Here is a 20,564-nt window from a genome sequence, read left to right on the forward strand (position 1 = left end):
GGAACTACTAGACCTTGGCAGACCTCGATGGGGAACTGTATGTGTCACTGATTAAGTACAGTTTATTTGGCTTTTTATAAGTTATCAATCTGTAATGCTTACAGATAATCTGATTTCTTCCTTGCATTACTGTTTGTAGATGAAGCTACAGTAGTGTGATCACAAATCAGTGTACAAGAATATTTTTTAAATAAGAGTAGTTGGCAAAATTCACAATAGAAGTAACCTTAAAAGCTACAAGAACTCCAAAGCACATTTCAGTTACACTGCTGTAATTCACTGCTCAAAAGAATGTGGGAAGCATCAACTTCTATACTGTTACTACTCTGGTCTTTAAATGAGGTGATTCATGCTAATACAAACTTTCTGGAAGCTTTCCACAGGGAGGGGAGACCAGTTAACAATTTAGTTTGACTGTGGTCACCTTTCTATAAAGCTGCCTATTAACACTTAAATCTAGAAAACTACAGTTCTTTGGGTGATGTAAGTCAACTACGAAAGCAGAATTTTTCAAGGTTGAGTTGCTATGAGATTTCTAAGGATTGTGATCTGCAGTTAACTACTGTGTATTGGGTGCTTTGAAATAATATCTATGCTCTCATCCCCAGCAGATCCAAGTCAAGGGGCAACGGGAAAGGGGAACATGATAAAATTATCATGCATTTACTGTGGTCAAAATAATTAAGTTATTGTGACTCTCAAGAGTTTTGGTGGGACTACTGTGGATCTAAAGCTCACCCTTCTAAAGAGGTTAGCCTAAAATCTAATCACCAGAATTCTTAGGGAATGCCAGATGAGTGAGTAGTCTCCATGGTGATAGCAGTAGTGCTAATGAACCTAATGAAAGTTTTTGAATGAAAATCCAAATAGTTTCTAGTTGTTTAAACTGCTACCCATGTAGTTTTTTTGAGTAGAGTATGGGCCTTGCTACCGTTCTTGGACTACATACTTTTTTCTTTTGGTTTGGAAGGCACTTCATCCCCCCATAGGAGTCAGTGCTCTTCTTGGGGACCACCACTAATCTGTCCTTGGAAGTGTTTTTAAAAGTTTAAGAACTGAAGTCTGCTCTATCTGCCACAATCAGGTTTCACCACATATGCTGTCAGGTGATTAATCCTATGTGAGAAAAGGGAAATAATACCCTTACGGAGAGTAGAGTTCCTATACAACCAGGTTAGTCCAAGGAGCCGCTCAGTAGTAGGTGGCCCCACTACTTTGCTACAGCAACAGAAACTGGCAGAAGCTCTGACAGCAAAGTGCTACTCGTAATACTTACGAGCAGCATGTGTCCAGTACAGAGCTGTGACCAGAACAGGGGAGGAGGGGGCCCAAAACGGGGATCTATACCAACACCAGCTGCCTAAGGCAGATGTCTTTTCTGAGTGCCTTTCATAAAGGCTGTCTCATTTAAAGGCAGCTATTTTTAATGACAAAAGAGTTTATGAATTGTAATTCAAGAACTTACCACTGAAAGATACTGAAGTAGTTCACATAATTACAAAAAAGAACAAACTTTCTGGGGTCTGAATGGATTTGTACTTGATGATACTCCTGTCAGTAGGGGATCATGTTGCGCGTTCTGCAGGCAGAATTGCTTCAAGTCAGCAGCAGCCTGAGAAACCTAGTCAAAATAACAGGTGGTGTTAGAATTCACTGAACTCTCTTTACTGAGGATGTAACTACATTGAAAAGTATAAGGAATTCTTATGTAGATTTTTATGCAACCATTTTATTGTAATTTTTTTTGTTTGTTTCTTAAAGGCAAGAAGTTGAGGAATATAAGAGTAAGAATCAATCTGTGTGTTTAATTTTCATTTTAAACTTCTGAGCATAAAGGGTGACAGATAAGCAACGTCTTGGAGATGGCTTTATTAAACAGATGAAGATCCTTGTTCTAGCATAAATAATTTTAAAATACAGCCTAGAGTTTCACATGCTCGACTGAACTGGCATTTTGTCCTCCCCTGGAAAGCCGTCCTTATGATGAGATATAGCGTATGGGGTTTTTGGCAGGCTGTACCTTCCTAAAAACAGAACAGTGAAAAAACTCTTTGTCTCGCTTTTCTTTGCTGTAACTCTGAACTCATAAAACAGAACGACCAAAGTTTCAAAAAGTAGCATCTTTTACTGGTATGTCGTATCTGCAGTTTGCCCAGAGTTCCCCTGGTGTTACGGGCCGTGTCTCACCCCGGCACGGCACGAGTTCAATGTACTTTGTGTGTCTGGCGGCGACGTCTCCATTTTACAGCGCTGGGGCCGGGCCAGCCTGTTGTGCGCCCCGACTCGGGCCGCCTTTTCACCAGAGCCCGACGGAAGGCGCCGCTCCCCGGACCGGGGGCACGGAAGGGGCGCGCGGGACGCGTCCATGGCCCCGGGGAGCGGCCCTGGGGCCCTGAGGGGCTGCGGAGAGCGAGGGGCGGACGGGCCGAGCGCCGGGAGGGCGGCGGCGGAGGGGACGCGGCTGTGCGGCCGTCCCGGGCTCGCCCCGGCCGGGGAGCCCCGACGGAGCCCCAGGGTGAAGCCTGGGCGCTCTGCCCCGAGCAAGGTCTGCGGGCCGGGGCAGGTCGGAGCCGGCGGCCCCGGCCCGCCGGGTCCGGGGCGGTGAAATGGCGGCGCGTCCGCCCCGTCCCGTCCCGTCGCGGCTCCGCGCTCACCTTCACGCGGGTCACACTCGCCTCCAGGCGCAGCTGCTGCACCACCTTCTTCATGGCCGCCACGTTGGAGGAGCCCGACATGGCGGGAGCGGCGCGGGCACACCCAGAGCAACTTCCCGGCGCGGCCACAGCTCCCGGGACGGCGGCGCCTGCGCACCCGCGGCCGGGCCGGGCGGGGCCGGGCCCTGTGCGCCCCGGGGGGCAGACACGGGGAACCGCCTGCCCCGTTTATCCATTAGGGGACTGAAAGAGGAAGCACCATTAAGAGCAAGGTGGCAAACCTTGGTGGTAGTATCAAGTAAGTTCCAAGTTTGGAGATTATTTTGAGATGCGATAAATGAAGTTCCTAACTTTGCTCTTGCCAGCGGTTTGGGTCTTGGCTACAGCCTGGAGGATTAGTTTACTGCTCGTAGTTCACTGCAGAAAGTAAACCAGGCATGGTGCTGAAGCCTCGAGCATGGGATGGACGTCATGTGCTGCAAAGTGCAGCATCTTGTATTTGCCAGGGACTAATGGCAGGCACACGTGCTGGAACCTGCTATGCCTTGGTAATAACCAGAGAGGAGATGGGGTATTACAACCAGGTCATTCATGACAGTTTGTTGTGGTATAGTTGTGCAGAGGCAAATAAAAACACAGGCCTTGTTAAGTAAATGCTTCCCACCGACGTGAGGAAGTCTTAACTCTGCTGCACAACGCCAGGGTGAGACCTGGAAGGACACCTGGAAGGTCTGGTCACCCGTGCCTCAAGAACAGGTGAAACCGAAGTATCAGAGCAGAGTTTTTAAGGGGATCGGGAGATCAGCAAGGGCGTTTAGCAGGCTGAAAATCCAGAGGAGCTTCGTAACCTCTGAGGGGCTGAAGGAGCCTTCGAACTGAGAACACTGAGGAAAGTCATAATGAAAAGAGAAAGATGGAAACATTTAGCAGCACCTGTTGCAATAGGACAGGGGTAATAGTTTTAAACTAAAAAAGGGTCGACAGATTAGATATAAGGAAGAAGTTTTTTACAGCGAAGGTGGTGAAACAGCAGAACAGGTTTTCCGGTGAGGTGGGAGATGCCCCATCCCTGAAAACATCCAAGATCAGATTCGACAGGGCTCTGGGCAGCCTGGTCTACTGGGAGGTGTCCCTCCTCACTGCAGGGGGTTGGACTAGATGACCTTTAAAGGTCCCTTCCGACCCAAACTATTCTGTGATTCTGTAAAAAGGTTAGGGCAGAACCATGCTTTATAATCTATGAAAGTACATTGCTGACATGGTTGCCCAGCAGAGTCAGGTTTCGTCAGCACACTGCATTTGGTTGGCATAGTGTATTGTTTGCTCCAGTTCACAATAATTGTCACTTTATCAGATACAGACCCTGCAAGAATCTTGTTTTGTGGGGATTTACGTCTGTGTCTTTAGGAAAACAGTAAAATTGTGTAGAAAAATTATGTACAACTGAAGTATTTTTATGAAAGGGGAGAAAATGTTAAGAGGAAATGCTCTAGAGCAGATTTCTCAGAGCTGCAGGGCTGTGATTTAGCAATTCCCTCAGTTACTTAGGTAATACTCACTTGTGTAGAAGGTGTGGTTGAGTCTGTTTGCACTTAGCTGAAAGCTTTCTGCCTCAGCACAGAAACAACTTTTCCATTTTCATAAACAGAATGAAGAACAGTAACTGAGAAGAAAGGATATTAATAAGAGTAACTTCTCTAATAACAGATTATCATGAAACACATCCTTAAAGAATGTTTTGATCAAAAAGAAAATTAGAAAGCCCATCTGGCATTTGCTGTGGTCCAATAAAGAAAGGTACCAGCATGTTGTTCAGTCAAATGAGACCTCAAACATCACAGGTGAGAGTTTTTGTACTTTTGCATAAATATTTTTTAGATTTCACAAATAAAAATAAAGAAATATTAAAATAAGGTTGTAGAAGACCTCAGAGGAAAAAAATGTGCTTTTAACATAGTATATATATAAAGCACAGTTTTCTAGTTCATATTAATTAACGATTGCAGAAATGTTTAATATAGCTTATTTGTGTGGCTTGTAGTTACAGGGAAGTGTGTCATCTTTGTCGATACTTTGTCTGATTTTCACTAAAATTATCACTAGATATTAACAGTGCCACAACTACCACAGGTCTGAACACACTCTCAGTGAACCTTGATCAGAACCAGCTTAATTATTCTTTTTGCAGGAGCATTTCTGTGCTTCCAAGGTAGCTAATATTATTAACAACTGTCAGAAATATTTTGAAATTTTTTTTCTTTCTGACAATGTCAAGTCACGGTGCTGTTTGGATCAAGCTTTCAGAGCTTTGCATTTTTTATGAGATAAACAAAGGTAGGCTTTCAGCTGAGAGATTCTTGTAATCATGACACTCTCCAGCGTATCAACTGGTTTTGGTAAGATCTGTGCATTGCTGTCACAGTGATACACAGCAGTAGCACAAGCTCTCTATTCTTTCACTTTCATTGTGGAGCTTGTTCTAATGTGACTTATTTTGATGTTGTCAGCTGGCATTCAGTCACAAATTGTTCTGTTCATTATTGTGAGATAGAGCTCCACTGTTCTAGCCTGTGTGCTAATATCAAGGAACCATTCCTGCCTACAGAAATTGGAAGTCCACCTAAACAGAACAAAGTGTATAGGAAGAGGATTATAATACATCTACAGTTGTGATCATCTGTGCTTTTTTTAGTTGGTGGAGCTCCACGTTTTTTATGTCCCAGCAGAAGTGTGGAACTTCAAGCTGAATACAGTTCCTGTAGCTCTTACTAGCAAATTTGTCTCAGCTGGATTTATAAGGTGAGTGTGGTCTTAGTTTTCATGTTCGTGGTAGGTCCTTCGCGCCGCCCTTCAGTCATTTAGTCCAGCTGTTGCTCTACAGAGCACAATTACATCTGTAAGCAGAAACTTGTTCTCAAATTAAATTTCTGGAGGGTAAGTGGTGCATTATGTTTATTTGTACTGTATCAGGCTTAGCTCTCTTGCAGTCTTTGATGTAGACCATCGAAACGCACTTCCAGAGCAGTGATAATATTTCTGCAGAATAATTTATGTTGTAAAATCACAGTCGTATATTTTTTCTGTCTCCTTGAGCCTGACTGTCAAAATCTTGAACTTTTTGGCAAGGGGCCAGCTTTAAGATAGTGGCCTGATGAAGACAGGATAGCCTGTCAGCTTCCAGGAACAGGAATTTTGTGATCTGAGCTCTCTCAGTCCAACGAAAGGGCTGAAGTCATGTTTCTCAAGGGCAAGCGTTACAGCCCATGAACCACCAGCATATATTCTTTCTTCTTCAGAAATATTTCTGAAAGGTTGCACACAACACTATGTGTGCTCTCTGTTTAAAGGACTTAGTGAAAGAATACCCTGCTTCCCAGTCATAAGCTCAAACCTGGCACAGAGAGTTGCACTTTTAATATTTCATAATTTTTAAAGTTTTATTTATACTCCTAAACACTTTACTCACAAAATCTGTGTATGTGTAGTGTGGTAAGAAGTTATAGAAAAATCAAATAATGTAAATATATATTAAAACAAAGCTTTTACATGGACTTTGTCTGTTTCTGTGCAAAACCTATCAATTCAGCTTAAAGTGCAGGGAATGTAGGTTTTAATTAATTTAAATTGAGGCTTGTAGTATCCATTTAAGAGAATGTTCTTTGTAGCTGAAAAGATTGACAGTGGTCAGGTATGAGCATGTAGGGCAGAACGTATTAATTCTTGCAGCTGCTTTTGTTGAAAGGCTCCTCAAAACCAGAGAAAATAAGTGCTGTTCTAGTCTGCAGCAGAGGAACAAAATACACATCTGGATTGGTAACTTCAAATCATTTATTGTGATGGACATCTGTCACTGCCCTGTGTTTTCTAGTGTAAATTTATGCCACTGAGGCATCAAATTAAATTAGGATCCTCACTGATTTCAGTGGGTTTATATCAGCCTGGGTATTGTTGCTTGCTAATGTGTCTTAAATAATTGCTAAAAAACACTTCTCATTATAATCCAGGAGAGGGAACTCATACTCATGTGCTTTGGGCATTGTTGACAGCTCTGTTGTTCAATCAGCTTGACAATCCTAATACTGTCTGAGTCATCTTAACAAAGGATTCCTAGGTCAAAGTACAGACCACTTCCATTAACCACAAAATTAGAGGAAAATATTAACTGTGTAATTCTCTGTGGTCCTGAGTTCTCATTCCCATGAACGTGTTTTCTCAGCCTCTGTGATCTTTTCCTCATTCCTCACCACAGAAGCCATACTTTTCTTATTTCTAGATGAGATGGCTGCAATGATCTCTACTTTGCATTACTTTTAAAGGAACACCCTGAAGAAAATTACTCTGATGTGGCTGTTTTCTGCTAGCCAGTGGCAGCAACTAACAAATATATTAGTGTATGTTCCTCGCAGCTGGACTGGCAAATAATGTTTAGATAAATTTCTACCCTATTTCTCAGGCTCTGTATACCTAGATAATTTTCTCCCATGATGCATTTTACTTACTTAGATGTTTTCGCTGCTGTTCGTAAATGCCTTAGGTTTAGGTTTCCTTGCTGGTTTGGACAGACCTTATCAGTGAAGGGTGTGAATTGCCTCTGAAAGAGCTTGCATTTATTTGGTTTTGGAAGACCACTCAAGGGGCATATCTTCTCTGAGACACTAGCTTGAAGAAATTATAGCTCATGAGAGATATTTGAATTACAGATCATCTGTGTTCTCACGTAAGATTGTGGAAGGATGTGTGTTGAATTATGTGTCCATCTTTCACATATGTCTTCATACATTTGAAATAAAGGATGCTAAGACTATTATCTGCAGCAAATGTGGGAAAAATGGCTGGGAAAGAAATAAGCAGGAGCCAAACGTGCAGAGACCAAGTAGTGTGGCCTAGATGTGTCCGCTCTGCAGACTTTGATCCCTTTGCTGCATGCCTGTGCTCCAAAGCAGTTTTATGATCTTGAGGCTCCTCTAAGTCCAGGGTGTTTGAAATAATGCAAAGGAAACATTGTAGCCCACTGAAGTACTGTGTTCATGAGATGAAACTTAACATTTTTACTACATACTTAGGGTGTGAAATGAAGGCCTGTAGGCCTTCTTGAAAGTGCAAACAAACCTTGACAGGTTAATGAAGACCTGTTTAAGTGGAAGACACAGCACGTTCTTGTGCATAATGTTTACTGAGAATGGCATGTGCTGTCCCCCACGCTGTGTCTGTGCATTGCTTGGAGAGTGATAGCTGCCTGGGCCAAAATCATTCTGACACTTCATCAGCATGGGTCATTAACAGTCTCAGGCCTGGATTTGTTCCCTGGTTTATCTCATATGGCAGCATTGGAGGAATTAGAATTGCTTATGTTGTGCTGCAGAGCTTTAGTGTGCCTCTTGCACATTTGGTTTTCTTGTGCAGAGATGCTTTTTATTCTGTAGTGATGTTTATACTGAGCTTATTAATATTTACATGGTTTCAAGTAATACCTTAAAAGATGCAATTCATATTTATGTCAGCATTCTCATCCTCAAACCATGGTGGAAATGTTCACACTGCAGTGTTTGGTTTTTATTTAAAATATGTTTGCATGCACACACCCGACCGTAAACTTGTGTTGGAGAAGACAAAAGCAAAGGATTGTGCCTGCTACTTAAAGTGGACAGTGATGAACTCTCCTCTAGCCCTGGGTGCTTGAGGGGGTATGTTTTACAGTGCTGGACTGACCCCATGACACTTTGTCACTTATATGGAAGTGCATGACTGTGGTTTCCAACGTTGCTGTTATTCATCTGCAGATAAGCAACAGCATTCTGAAGGAGTCATTTTCAAATTTCAACTACTTCCATATTCTTCCATTGTATGGGTTTCATAAATTATGAATATTGGTAGTTAATGTTATGGCAGCCCTTGTAATACAGTGTACCTGAACATGATACAATGTTCTGACTCTGCCACACCGAGACCCTCGGGCCTGTATGTAATTGGGTTCAGTTCTAGGACATAGGTCCCAATTTTGGTCATCCTGCCCTCCATCCAGCACGTATGGAGCATTATCTTCCCCCTCTTACTAACTAGCCATCATTATTTGATCTTACAGATGTATTAATGAATAACAACATTCTAGGGTGTCTCCTCACATCACATTAAGAGTGCTGCGGGAGAAGCTCGGAGAATACCTGGGTGGAGTTACAGTTGCAGATAAATTCAAATTTTTAAAATGCATTGGGAAAAAACTAGCAGTGGTAAGTTAATATTTTTTTTTTTTCTTTAGTGCTCTTCTGTTTTATAATGTACATCAGAGATCTCATTCCTGCAGAGTAGATAATATCACATAAGTAGAGATAATTTTTGGAGCACTGTTAGCATTTGGTTTTAAACATGCTGCAGCATAAGGTCTTGTCAGAGCATATCTAATTCTCTGGGTGCAAAGGCACAGCTGGACAGGTATATTAAAAATATCCTTTAAAGCAACAGGTGTAGTTAGTTGCCATCCAGTGAAAAGATGCTAGTTTTGATAAATCAGTGGATTAAATATGACAAATCTGGTTGCTAAAAAACACCTCAAACCCATAAGGTCATTATTACCTGTACATGGTTGGGAACATGACAGTTGAAGAATTTGCAATGGAAGCTGAATAAGTCAGAGTTGCTCTAATGGTTCCTGCTGTGACCTGTCCAAAAGCATTGAAGAGATCACTCTCTGAATGAAAACTCTGGATGTACATTTGTGTTCCACTGTTTAGTTCAGTAATACCGTATGTAACAAGAACCCTACATCTCTGAATCATAACTGTTCCTCACATTGATTCTATATATATATCTTTATATCTTACAAAATATAGCTAAAGATTAAATAAACTTGAAAATTAGTCCAACTGAAAGTTTATTCTTGTAATACGCAAAGACTTAAGTCATTTATGTAAGTATAGAATAATTTTTTCACATCTCATTTCACCTCTTTCTCACAGATTTGGAAATTAATTACTGGCTGGAAATTTGGTGCCATTCTTGATTTCCTTTCTAGTTTAATTATCTCTAAAATTGCTCTCACAGGAGACTAGAATAAATACTAAGTACTATGCAAAAAGTAGATGGAAAAACACGAAGAGAAACTTTAAGACTGTGATACAATCTAAATCAGAAAATGTGCATTGTTTTCAATGAATTCAGGTCTTTTTAACTGGGTGATAATAAGTATGATGGTATATTTTCTTCCCCACATAGTTCAGAGATAAATGGAAAAAAATTTCTATCCTCCTTTAGAGTATCAGCAAATGAATAAAATCTTTTATGTTAATAGAGAATTAAAGATAATGGTAGATGCATGTGAACATTTTTAGAGACAAAGATATAGTTTTACTTTGGGGTATTTACTGTTTCTTGATGTTTTACTTTATAACAAAGTGGAAAGCAATGAACCAACTGGTTTATTTGTTGTTTAGGGTCATGGTAACCTTAATGAAATACATATCCATGATCAAATATTTGATCCATGATCAAATATTTGCTACCCCCTCAGTCTTCTGTTTTACAACACTAACAATGCAAGCAGAACTAAGAGCTGTGCCCCACTTGCAAGTAAGGGTTTTTAAATGAAAAAATAAACATAAACCAAAGTCATGTTAATTTGCTCTTTCTTTTCTGTGTGTAGCCTGCGTGTCTAACAGTGAATCCATGGCATTGCCTGGCAATTACTGAGAATAGAACTTGGCCCCCTGTTTAGTTCAATACCATTATTTAAATGTAAGCTCAGATTTCTTCTCTTTTCCTTTCCTGGAGCACATCTTTCAAATATACATAGAGTATTTTAGACAGGACAACTCTTGAAATGTGAAAGTTTATCTCACACAAAGAATATGAAGACAAACAATAAATACAAGAAGACATAGAATAATAATAGATTTTTTCCATATACATTAAATATTTTGCAGTATTGTATTAAGTGAATAGAGAAAATTATGTGAGAATCAGCATTTCTGTCCAGATTCAGCTTGAAGCAGCTTTTGATATAGAAAGTTGAAAACTTTCTGTTCTTGTGACTGTTGGATCAGGTCCTTTGAACCATAAGAGAAAGGATAAAAAAAATATTCAGTACATTCATGTACTCTTGTGGGTCTGATTTAGATTTTGTAAAATAGACAAAATGAAGTCTCAGAACTATGTCAGAAAATACAAAAGCAGTCAAAGCTACTTTTTTCTCATGAGGCCAGTACAGATGATGATGCTTGTTATGAAAAAATGCAGTTTGTAAAAATTGTAATAGAATACATGAATTAAGTGATATATAACATTATTGATTATAAAGTATTGTATTTGTTATGCTTTTATTCTTTATCTTGCAAGGTGAAAGCAAAGCAAGAAACAGAGCTGGAACTGAAGTCATTTGCTCCTCCTTATGTATGTATTGAATGGCTTTTAAGGTACAATTTTCAGAAATATTTCATGTTGTGCATTTTCTCTTTTGTCCTGTCTGATGAATAAACTGTGTATTTTAGGCACTTTATCCTGAATTATATTTATTACCTGGAGTGGAATACTTTGAAGATGTTTATCCATTATCAATTCAACCAAGACATCACTTCAATGCAGAAGCTAAAAGGTTTCTTCATGGATCAAGATTACCCAGTCTTCCACAGCAAAAACCTGAAAAAAGCAAACCATTTTTAGAAAACATACAAAGTAAGCATCAACTAGAAAATCTGGAAGTGCACAGTCCTGTGGAACGGGGTGAGAAAGAACCTGTTCCAGTTTTGCACACAAACCATAAGCAAGACCATAACAACAGGATTCAAGAAGAACAGATACAATTTAGAGAAGAAGGTAAGATTAACTGGTTTAGTGAAGGGGGATGATGAAGAAGAAAAATAAACATATGGTCAACACTAACAATAAAATAATATCTCTGTTTTATAATATCAATTATTATGCAGATCAAAATGGATCCGATGGATCTCTCTTCACACCAAGTCAGTCAAATCCTGCAGATTGGGAATCTGGAAAGTGTGACATGATATTACAGAGCTCTGAGCAGAATCATCTCAGCCAAGATCAAAAAGACCGTAACACTCCTAAGTGGAATGACAAAGCCAAAGGAACTGCTTTTACTCTTCACATAAACCACAGTGATGAACAAGGCCAGGATAACCAAACACCCCGAAATCACATTAAATATCAAAAAGGTACAAATGTTCATTTTTTGTCTTTTTGCTAAAGCAAGTGTTCTAAAAGATTAGCAGAGTGAAGCTAAGTTTTAAGAAATCTGTAATTAAAGCACAAGTTGGAATATCACTATCAGAACAATATCCTATTTTTAAAAATAATGATAATACCTTTCAAAGAGATGTAGTTTTAACTTGTATAAGTCCTTCTTTATCATTGTGTACTGATATAGAATATTACTTTACTATCTTGCAACAAGCGTGGGTAGGGCCTTCCCAAATCTTCGTTCACGAAGCCTAACCATGAAAATGAAAAAACTTTGCTATAGTTGATATATTTGTCTAATCTTATTTTGACAAGAAAAATTACTAATCAGCTACTATAAAGATTGGGGGGTAATGATCCCATAATTCAACAGTAAGTTTAAGTGAAAAAATCTTGCTGTCACTTTATCAGGAAGAACATTTATTCGCTTTAACTTTCCTTGTCATCCATGACTGCGTTACTGCTGAAGAGGAAATGTTTCCTCCCCTCCCTTACATGTAATGTTTTTTATATGTTTCTATGCTCTTGAACAGTGGCATTCCTAGGACTGACAGGGGAGAGAACGCTTTGAGGGGACTCCAGGGAAAACAGCCCGGAAGTATGGAGGGGTTTAAAGCACACATTGACTAGATCGCAGTTCTGTGCCAAACCAGAAGATGCTGTTTGGACGATATCTACTAACCATTGCTTCATTTAAAATGGGGTGTCTTATGGTTACTGAGGGTTATTAAGTCCCTGAATGGTTATATAATGTTCTTAATATTCCGAAATTTTTAGTGATTACCAAGAAAGAAATGACTGATACGTTTAAATTGGATTTGAATGACTGTGTCTATATTAACATAAAAATTATAATAACAGTTGGTTTTGAGGAAATACTTTTGAGAGACAAGTCTTAATATTTGAGTAGAATTCTACAGTTAATGTAAAAAAAAGGTGACCTTTACTCATTAAAAATTTGCAATAGAGTAATTATTAAATGAAGCAATATTCAATTTTTCATAGGCATTGGCACCTCACAGATATCTAGCACTTTTAACTAAGAAAGCAACAAATTGTGTATTATATTCATTGAGGGAGTGTATTGGAAAAGGCTTTCATGAATGACTTTTCAGTAATTCCAGTTTCTAATCATAACTTGGCAAAAATAGCTTTGTCCCTCCATCATCTTGTTAACTGATATTAAGTATGAGATCACTTAATATACAAATATATATGTGTAAATGTATAACTGAATAGTTTTCCATAACTTTATTTATAATTATGAAGGATGTAGAACTGTCAGCAGTTTTCTTTTGAAATATTTATTGAATATATTTTAAAGCAGATAACATTCATTCATTAACATTTAAACTCAAAACATTTTGTTCTCCCTTTCTTTGGTTCTGGTTTATAAGGGATCTTCAGTGTCTGAAAGGCAGAAAGTGTAGGATACAGAATTAATTTAGGAAAGGTGAAATAATGAAGTAGTTTCTTTATCTGTGATGATGTTTCTTATACTAGTTACCAGAATTAGTCAGATATAAATTCTTAAAACAAAAATACCTGGGTTTTAATCTTTATTTCTTTCTTCTGTTATTCATGGAACATTTCAAAATCCTAGAGATAAGAGGTTGGAAAGTCTAGGCATTGATAGTCAAAAGAGCTTGATTTTGGTGAGTTAATCTACATATTTTTGTCATCACTATCCTGTCACAGCATTAACAAACATGGAACATAATGAGCACCAGAAGGAGACAAAATTAAGAAGAGACAGAACACAGGATGCTGAAATTCTTAAAATAATGGAAAGACAAACTACAGAATATGTGCACAAAAAACAAAGGTTAGTAAATAACAAATCTTCTAAAATAATGGATAATAATAATTCACAGCTACAAACTTCTTTTACAGGCTACAAATAAATGAAAGAAAATGAGAAAAAAACCATTTTGTTTCATGAATTTTCACTTGCTTCTTTGATTTTATCTTCAGCTTGCAGCAGTACAGTACTAGGAAGACTATAGGTGATCTTGGTGAAAAACTGGATAATCAGGTAGGTTTTTCAAGGTAACATACTCCTAGTAATCTTGAGCAATAAATATAGTCCTCCACCTAGAAACAGACTAATTTTATAAGACAGGTAACTCCTTATAAATATGAAATACTCAAATGTAGATTTGAAAATAATTGAGAAAAGTTAATTCATGCACTGCTACTTAGCAGATTTGTTAATGAATATCATCTATATTTCCAAACAATTAAATCATCAGAAGTTATAACTCTGGTTATAATTTAACAGGAACCTATACAATAACTATCTCAGTCTTATTAATATGATTTATCTTTTTTTTACAATTTCTTGACAGTGATATTTTACTGGCTATATTGATGATGTTTTTATAATTTCATACGGGATAAATTTGTTTTCCCTCACACCAAGCAAAACTTCTGATAAAAAACTATAAATTCATTTAAAACATAGGTATGAATTAGTCATAGTATCAGAATAACAACATATTTAGGAAGACTCAGCACCCACCTGCAAGTGCACAACATAATAGCCATCACTATTAGCTGTAGCCTGTAGCTCTTGTGCACAAGTGATGGTAGTGGAGTCGTACAAAAATAATGATGAAATTGAAAATCTGCGATTACAAATTTTAGTTTAGAAATTGGCAGTTTTAAGGCCCCTAATTCCCGGTCTTGCATGGGAGTATCAGTAACTTGTAGGGTTCTGGACCTGGACAAGAACAATTAGCAACAATCTATGTAAGTGTTCAGTGTTCTTATTTTATTTGCAGAGGTCCAGCTGTTTTTAATTTAGTAATCTTGTGTACTGGTAACAGAATAAAAAAGCTTACGTGCAGAATTCAAATTGAGCCCTTCCATTCACTCTGGCCACTTTCAGGACATGTCTGAAGTAACTATTCAGGATTATGGTTATGTACTTATAGTTGTGTCTTTTGACTCTATAGGCAGATGAAAGCAAGCAAAATCATCTTACTTGTCCAAAAGAATACATTTCACCTCCTAGCCCACCTTTACTTTCTGTAAATCCAGCTCAAGTTCCTGTACTTCAGGCAGCAAGTGAGTATGATTCCAAGAAATTGCAGGCAAGTGAACATTTAATCAAGACTGAAGAGTCAATGAGGACACAAATACCTATTCTACAAAAGAATTTGTACATACATTCATTCACAGTATTATTATAAATTTTAATTTATGGTTGGAAAATTCCAGGCATTTATGATTGCATGGGCTGTCCTAGAGCACGGCAGTTTCCCAGTGCTAGAAAACCCAGCTTGTGGAATTGTGGATGGAAGGAGAAAAGGAGAGAGATGGGATGAAATACTGTAGGCTCAAGTGAGAATGGAGCAAAGAAAACATCTTAGTAGTATTGCTGAGGATGCTCTGCTGTGGTGGAGGAGGGAGAGGATAGTGAGAAGACAGTGAGAATTTGACCTATTGTTACGGACTAGTTAAAGTCTGAGATGCTTTCCTGCTTAGGACCAGATGGAGTTTAAGGCAAGATTTCACTACGCTTTGTGTTGCAATGTATTTTGAGCAGGAAATAGTCTTTTGGAGGCTTTTTTGGCTTCATGTGGCAAGAGTCTTCAATGTATGGAGTGTATCTGTATCTTGATGATATAATGTTAGTGATACATTGTCTAAACATATAAAAGGATGTTTGCTTGTTCGTGTGTATATGAATGCCTGGATGCATGCTGGATTTCTGCCTTTTTCTGAAGTGCCAGCCATTTTGAAAAGTTAGAGATTAATTTATTAAAATAAAATAATTTCTACTGCTTGCTCTGACAGAGCTTTTGGCATGATTTGTGATTAGCATTACAAAAATCTTGATTGATCCTTCCTACTTAGAGTGTTCAGACACTTGCTACATATAATTCTAATATCTTTAGAAAACAAGATGGCAGAACAATTGCAACAAATGAAGAAAGACAGAAGGCATATGGAAAAAACTAGAGAAGAACTGATCAAAAAAGCTAAAGGACTACTGGAACAAAATAAGCTGAGGAGATACCATGGTATACTTTTAATTTATTTTGGAATTTGGAATGATTGAGAAATTATACTGAAACCAATGTGAAAATGTTTGTCTCCTTTTCAGTGAGCTTAATTACAGAGAGAGCAGTTTGCTGACTAATAGCTCCAAGAAGACTCATTTGTATAACAGGATGCTGGAAAAATTCAAGGTTGCAATGTTTCCTTCCACTTTTTTTTTTGGCAGTCTTATAAATTTAAAATTATCCTGACTTTTATAAACTATTGAAGTTGTGTCTCATGTATGTGCAGTACCCAGAGAGCTACTACAGGCTGCTTCACTCTTTGAGGCCCAGGGTAGCTGATGTATTCTAATCCTGCCTTTAGCTGGTGCTTACTGTGTTGATGAGGCTTTGAGTAAATTGCAGCGTAATTTTTGCATATCTCTAATGACATGGAAGTTGCAAGTCTGTTGTGACAAGTTTGATAAACCTTGGTTTTTAACAAGGTCAAACCTCATTCAAATTTTACAGGAATTTTCTTTGTAAAATTATTTCTAAGTTTATACTTAAAACTATCCTCTCTAGGTCACATTCCAGATATAGAGAGATGAGATTTAATCATTATGAAGTTTTGAGAGCTTTCACTTTGTCCTTCAATGCAGCTAAATCACTAGGCATCTCAACTCTTACAGGAGTTAAGGAGACAAGAAGCCAATTCTTTCAGTTATTCACCACAGCGTGGTGAAGTTGTACTTTAAAAAACCCAGACTTGGTTACTTGAAGCAGTGACTCTGTAGTAGCATGGAGGTGCAAGGCAAACTAATTTACCTTGCTGAGATAAGCCCTAAATGGCTCCTGCATTGTCTTACATTATGTTTTTCAGTTAGGTAAAAATAAAGGTTATTTCACAAGGATTCAAACAGCTTCTGCAGGTTTTTTAAGAAGCGTCTCTCTACATTATTTTTATCTGACCTGTAGACTTTCATAAGTAAGTGCATGTTGCAAGCATGTTTCTTCACAAGGTATTAAGGAAAGAGCATATTCTGCAGGAACAGTGATCTAGTCTCTATTTAATATCCTCCTAAGATTGCCATCCCGACAGTCACTCTCAGTTACATACGTACAGTCCCCAAGAGCTGAGTTCTTTTGGGTAAGTTTCAGTTGTTCAAATTCTGGTCATAAAGAGATCAAATTTTGCATAAATCTACAGTGCTACATTTTCTGTTACAGTAAAGCTGTGGACTTCAGACTGTGCTGGGCATACCAGCTTCACAAGCCTGGAGCACTTCTGTGCAGCTGAAACCTGCAGAACAGCCAGCCTGAAGGAAACTTTGGGTTTGGGCCTTGTGTTTTGTCTTGGTGGACAGATAGAACCTTTTGTTGCAGGTGCCTGTGTGAAAACTCAGTTGCATTTACAGCGAATGTAATTTTAATGAATGTTTTTCTCTAAATGCTTTTTTAAAAGAAACCTACTGCCATGTTTCAGTGTGTGCATTGGCCAGCTGAATCCTGTGAGATCAGCTGGTCAGGACTGTCTTCAGCAGACCTTATGACAGGTGAACAAGAACAAACAGTATTACTGTTTCACTGTGCAGTTCGTGAGGAATGGAAAAAGAAGTACTTTGAAACTAAGAAAGCTACAGTTTCACTGGAGGACACTTTAAACAAATTACAACAAGATTTAGCGGTTTACCACCAGAAATTGCTCTTGCAATTGGAAGCCAGAGATAGCCAAAACCGACCAAACAATACAACAAACTCCAAGGTATTTGCTTGTATTATTTATTATCTCTTTTTATACAGCCTGTTGTTGGTTTTTTTCCTATAAGATATAATTTAAAGAAACAAATCACCAACCAATGACTTGTAAACTAGCTTCAGCAGCCAAATACCCCTCAATGCTCTGAGGTATAAAATTCCTTGAGCCCATTTGTCTCAAAAAGACTGCAGAAATGTTTGAGTCTGAGCATTTGATTTTTTCTGCTTCATGTTTGTACCTTCTTGTAACAAATCTCCTTCTGTTCAGTATGATTAATGATAGGCATGATATATAGTGATGATTAATAAACTGTTCAGTTCTATATTGTTCCCATCATCCCCAAATTCATATACAGAGGTAATGAAATTGGAAGACAAAACGTGCCTGAGGCTTTTGAAGTGGTTGTACCTGAACTTGTGCAACTGCAAGTTTCTTAGGAAGGTCAGAGAGGGATTAAGAAAAGAAAAGATAAAAGAAAAAGGGAAAACGTCCTTCCCAGTAGTGGTATCTGCTAATTTTCTCGATGCATTAATGGAACCCTGTTGTCGAATCTGAAGCTAGCCTAGGAAAAATAAATGTCCCTTTCTCGTGTATGTACAGTCTAAGAGTGTATATTATACTATGGTGTATTATTTGACCTATCTTGAAATAAATATCTACAAAATAAAAATATGAATAGGGTTGACATTACATTATTTAGCTATGGTCAGATATGTTATTGCTCGTTTTAGGGGGTATATCAGGGGGTTTTTTTAGGTCTCCCTGGCTATGCACAAAGAGGCCTTACATGAAGCATATGTACAACTTAACATGCATCCAGCAGGTACGTACTGGCCAGCCCCCAGAGAAGACAGCCAGGATTTAATGAGCTGTTAGGCTAAGCACAAGTATGCTCTCCACCCCTCGTGAGCTACGTGCTGGCCAGGCAGGCATCAGTCAGGCAGGAAAGCAGGGGAGCTGGAAGGAGTTTAGAGGATTGTTTCTGAGTGGTGAAGTAGCACCCAGTGAATGAAGAGATGTGGTAATGCTGCACTTCAGGTTTTGTTGTTGTTGTTTCACACAGAATTACACAATCATCCGGATTACTACAGTGCAGCATGAACTCGATCACCTGCAGAGGAAGCTAGATGATACAAAAATGAAACTCATAACAGAAATTAAGGTACTCTGCCTTTTCACTAAACCAGTCAAAATGTGACAGTGTGTAAAAAAAATGAGATCTTCTAATTATTAGATGATGTAAATATTTGCTAAACATTTCTTGGTTTATGCTGTTAGTTTTATCATGTTGCAGCTTTATCACTTGAGTCAAATTACTCCAGAACACCGGGTTATTAGATGATTTTGAATGTACGGCATTCAAACAACTTAGATTTTCAAGATACTATGTAAGCTAAGGTTTACAATCTTTTTTATAGAAATCCCATTTCATTCAAAAGGTAATTGAAAAAATACACTTGGTGTGGTAAGGCACTGACCAGTAATAAATAGACCATGGCTAAGGCAAAAAAAAAATGGTATAAAGGAAAAAAAACAAACCAAAAACCTAAAAAAAAAAAGATAATGGCTGTCCAAGCAGATGGAAGTCCTCTTCATGTGCATTTTTCTATACCCGTGATGCCTACGGCTCTTTTTGCAAGGAAGATGATAGTACTGGTCTGTACACTGGATAGCTTTTCAGCTCTAAAAGCTTGAAATAGAAGTCTTCTTCATCACAGACATTGACCATACCTCCTGTTTACTAAAAACTCGAGGGTAGAGGACATTGTATAACAAGGAGTGAAAAGAACAATTAATTTTGCAGTTGTCTCCAAAACAGCAAGGCAAAGTACAGAAGAAAGCAGTGCTAGAACTAAGCTATCTAATTGGACATGTACAATTTTAAAGATGAATGATGTATCCTGTATTCAGCCATCCTGTATAAAACTCAGTTCTATAAACCTATATGCATGTCGACTCAATAAAACTTCCTTAAATTGCCATTCCTTAAATTACTGATTCTTCTGCAGCTGAGAAAGCAGGCAGCATCTGATTTACGAGCACTGAGAGCGGAACTGACACAGAAGAAGATTCATTCTGCTTTAATTCTCCAGTACAGAAAATCAGGAATTTAAGAAGATGACATGACTTTAACATCTGTCAAGTCCACAAAAGCTCTTTAAATATATAAAATGAGAATTCGTTTATATGTTCTTGAAGTTATCTTGTAAAAAGACATCAGCTGTATAAATGTTGTGGAATTTGTATACTAGGCTACTGGGGTACTGCAGCTCACTTTATTTTAAATCTTTCTCTTACTGTAAGATTAGTCAGCTGCTTACACATACAGTTTAAGCTAGTAATGTGTCTAAAACTAAGCTGTTAAATTTAAAGTGCAAATTAGTGAATTGTGTAACATCACAGTGGTATGCTGATGTTCTTTGATTAACAAAATAGCTACTAAGCAAATAAACCTATAATCCATAACCTCCTGTTCTTATTTGCAGGCATGCACATTACATTTTTGGAAAATTATTAAAATACAAGTTCTGTAGAAAACCAGCAACAGTAATCCTTTATTTAGCTATTTACTGAAGTTATTTTTGTCATTATAAGCATGCCTATCTAAAAACTACCAATGTATTACTACTATATTATTATGAAATATAATCTCAGCTTATTTCATACCTAGCTGGTTTTGTTCCTTTACTTACTAGGAAAGCCAAACGGACATTAACTGTCTTCTGTAGTTAGAGGAAGAGGGAAGCTTTCTCTTGAACGAGCATAATGTTGATCCTGGTTCAGCTTACACTATTGCATATTCTGCTTTTCCCGAAGGCCAAGCTCATGCATGTGCCAAGATTAACAATTCTCCGAAAGAGAAATCAGAAACCTCTCCATAGTAACTTTTTTCTAGCTCTTCTGTTTGCCTCTTTGCAAACCAGATGTATTACATTAAGCAGAACAATAACATTCTAGGAATTTATCTCAGCTAAA

At 38.1% G+C, this 20,564-nt stretch overlaps 2 protein-coding genes across 4 annotated transcripts in view; one reads left to right on the forward strand and one right to left on the reverse strand.

The window, feature by feature from the left end:
- GNG5 (G protein subunit gamma 5) overlaps positions 1–2,820 on the reverse strand; it is a 3,722-nt gene extending 902 nt beyond the window's left edge. The window contains exons 1-2 of the mRNA XM_017824908.1: positions 2,655–2,820; positions 1,466–1,621 (exon numbers count right to left, since the gene is read on the reverse strand). Of these exons, the coding sequence (XP_017680397.1) occupies positions 1,496–1,621; positions 2,655–2,735 (207 nt within the window). The 5' untranslated portion in view covers positions 2,736–2,820 and the 3' untranslated portion in view covers positions 1,466–1,495. The remainder of the gene's footprint in view (positions 1–1,465; positions 1,622–2,654) is intronic.
- A 16-nt stretch (positions 2,821–2,836) lies between these two features.
- SPATA1 (spermatogenesis associated 1) lies at positions 2,837–20,126 on the forward strand. 3 transcript variants are annotated; one of them, XM_017824903.1, is made up of 14 exons: positions 2,837–2,952; positions 4,303–4,495; positions 5,347–5,453; positions 8,764–8,881; positions 10,983–11,036; positions 11,135–11,459; positions 11,570–11,818; positions 13,542–13,668; positions 13,818–13,878; positions 14,801–14,912; positions 15,746–15,871; positions 17,425–17,594; positions 18,652–18,750; positions 19,598–20,126. In XM_017824903.1, the coding sequence occupies exons 2-14, from the start codon at positions 4,460–4,462 to the stop codon at positions 19,700–19,702; spliced, it is 1,689 nt and encodes a 562-aa protein (XP_017680392.1). In that variant the 5' UTR covers positions 2,837–2,952; positions 4,303–4,459; the 3' UTR covers positions 19,703–20,126. The 3 variants fall into 3 exon arrangements, with proteins under 3 accessions (XP_017680392.1, XP_017680393.1, XP_017680395.1); XM_017824904.1 differs by lacking the exon at positions 10,983–11,036; XM_017824906.1 differs by lacking the exons at positions 18,652–18,750; positions 19,598–20,126 and having other exon boundaries at positions 17,060–17,537.
- The last annotated feature ends 438 nt before the right edge of the window (positions 20,127–20,564 follow it).

Source organism: Lepidothrix coronata, unplaced genomic scaffold, assembly GCF_001604755.1.
Source record: "Lepidothrix coronata isolate B3197 unplaced genomic scaffold, Lepidothrix_coronata-1.0 Scaffold114, whole genome shotgun sequence".
Taxonomy (NCBI): domain Eukaryota; kingdom Metazoa; phylum Chordata; class Aves; order Passeriformes; family Pipridae; genus Lepidothrix; species Lepidothrix coronata.

Bases quoted from the DNA above. Each gene is read 5' to 3' on its own strand.
- SPATA1 (XM_017824903.1), top strand. From the start codon at position 4,460: ATGTTGTTCAGTCAAATGAGACCTCAAACATCACAG. The intron at 8,882-10,982 runs GTAAGTTAATAT...TTATCTTGCAAG, and splicing joins TTGGGAAAAAACTAGCAGTG to GTGAAAGCAAAGCAAGAAAC. The intron at 11,819-13,541 runs GTACAAATGTTC...ATCCTGTCACAG, and splicing joins TCACATTAAATATCAAAAAG to CATTAACAAACATGGAACAT.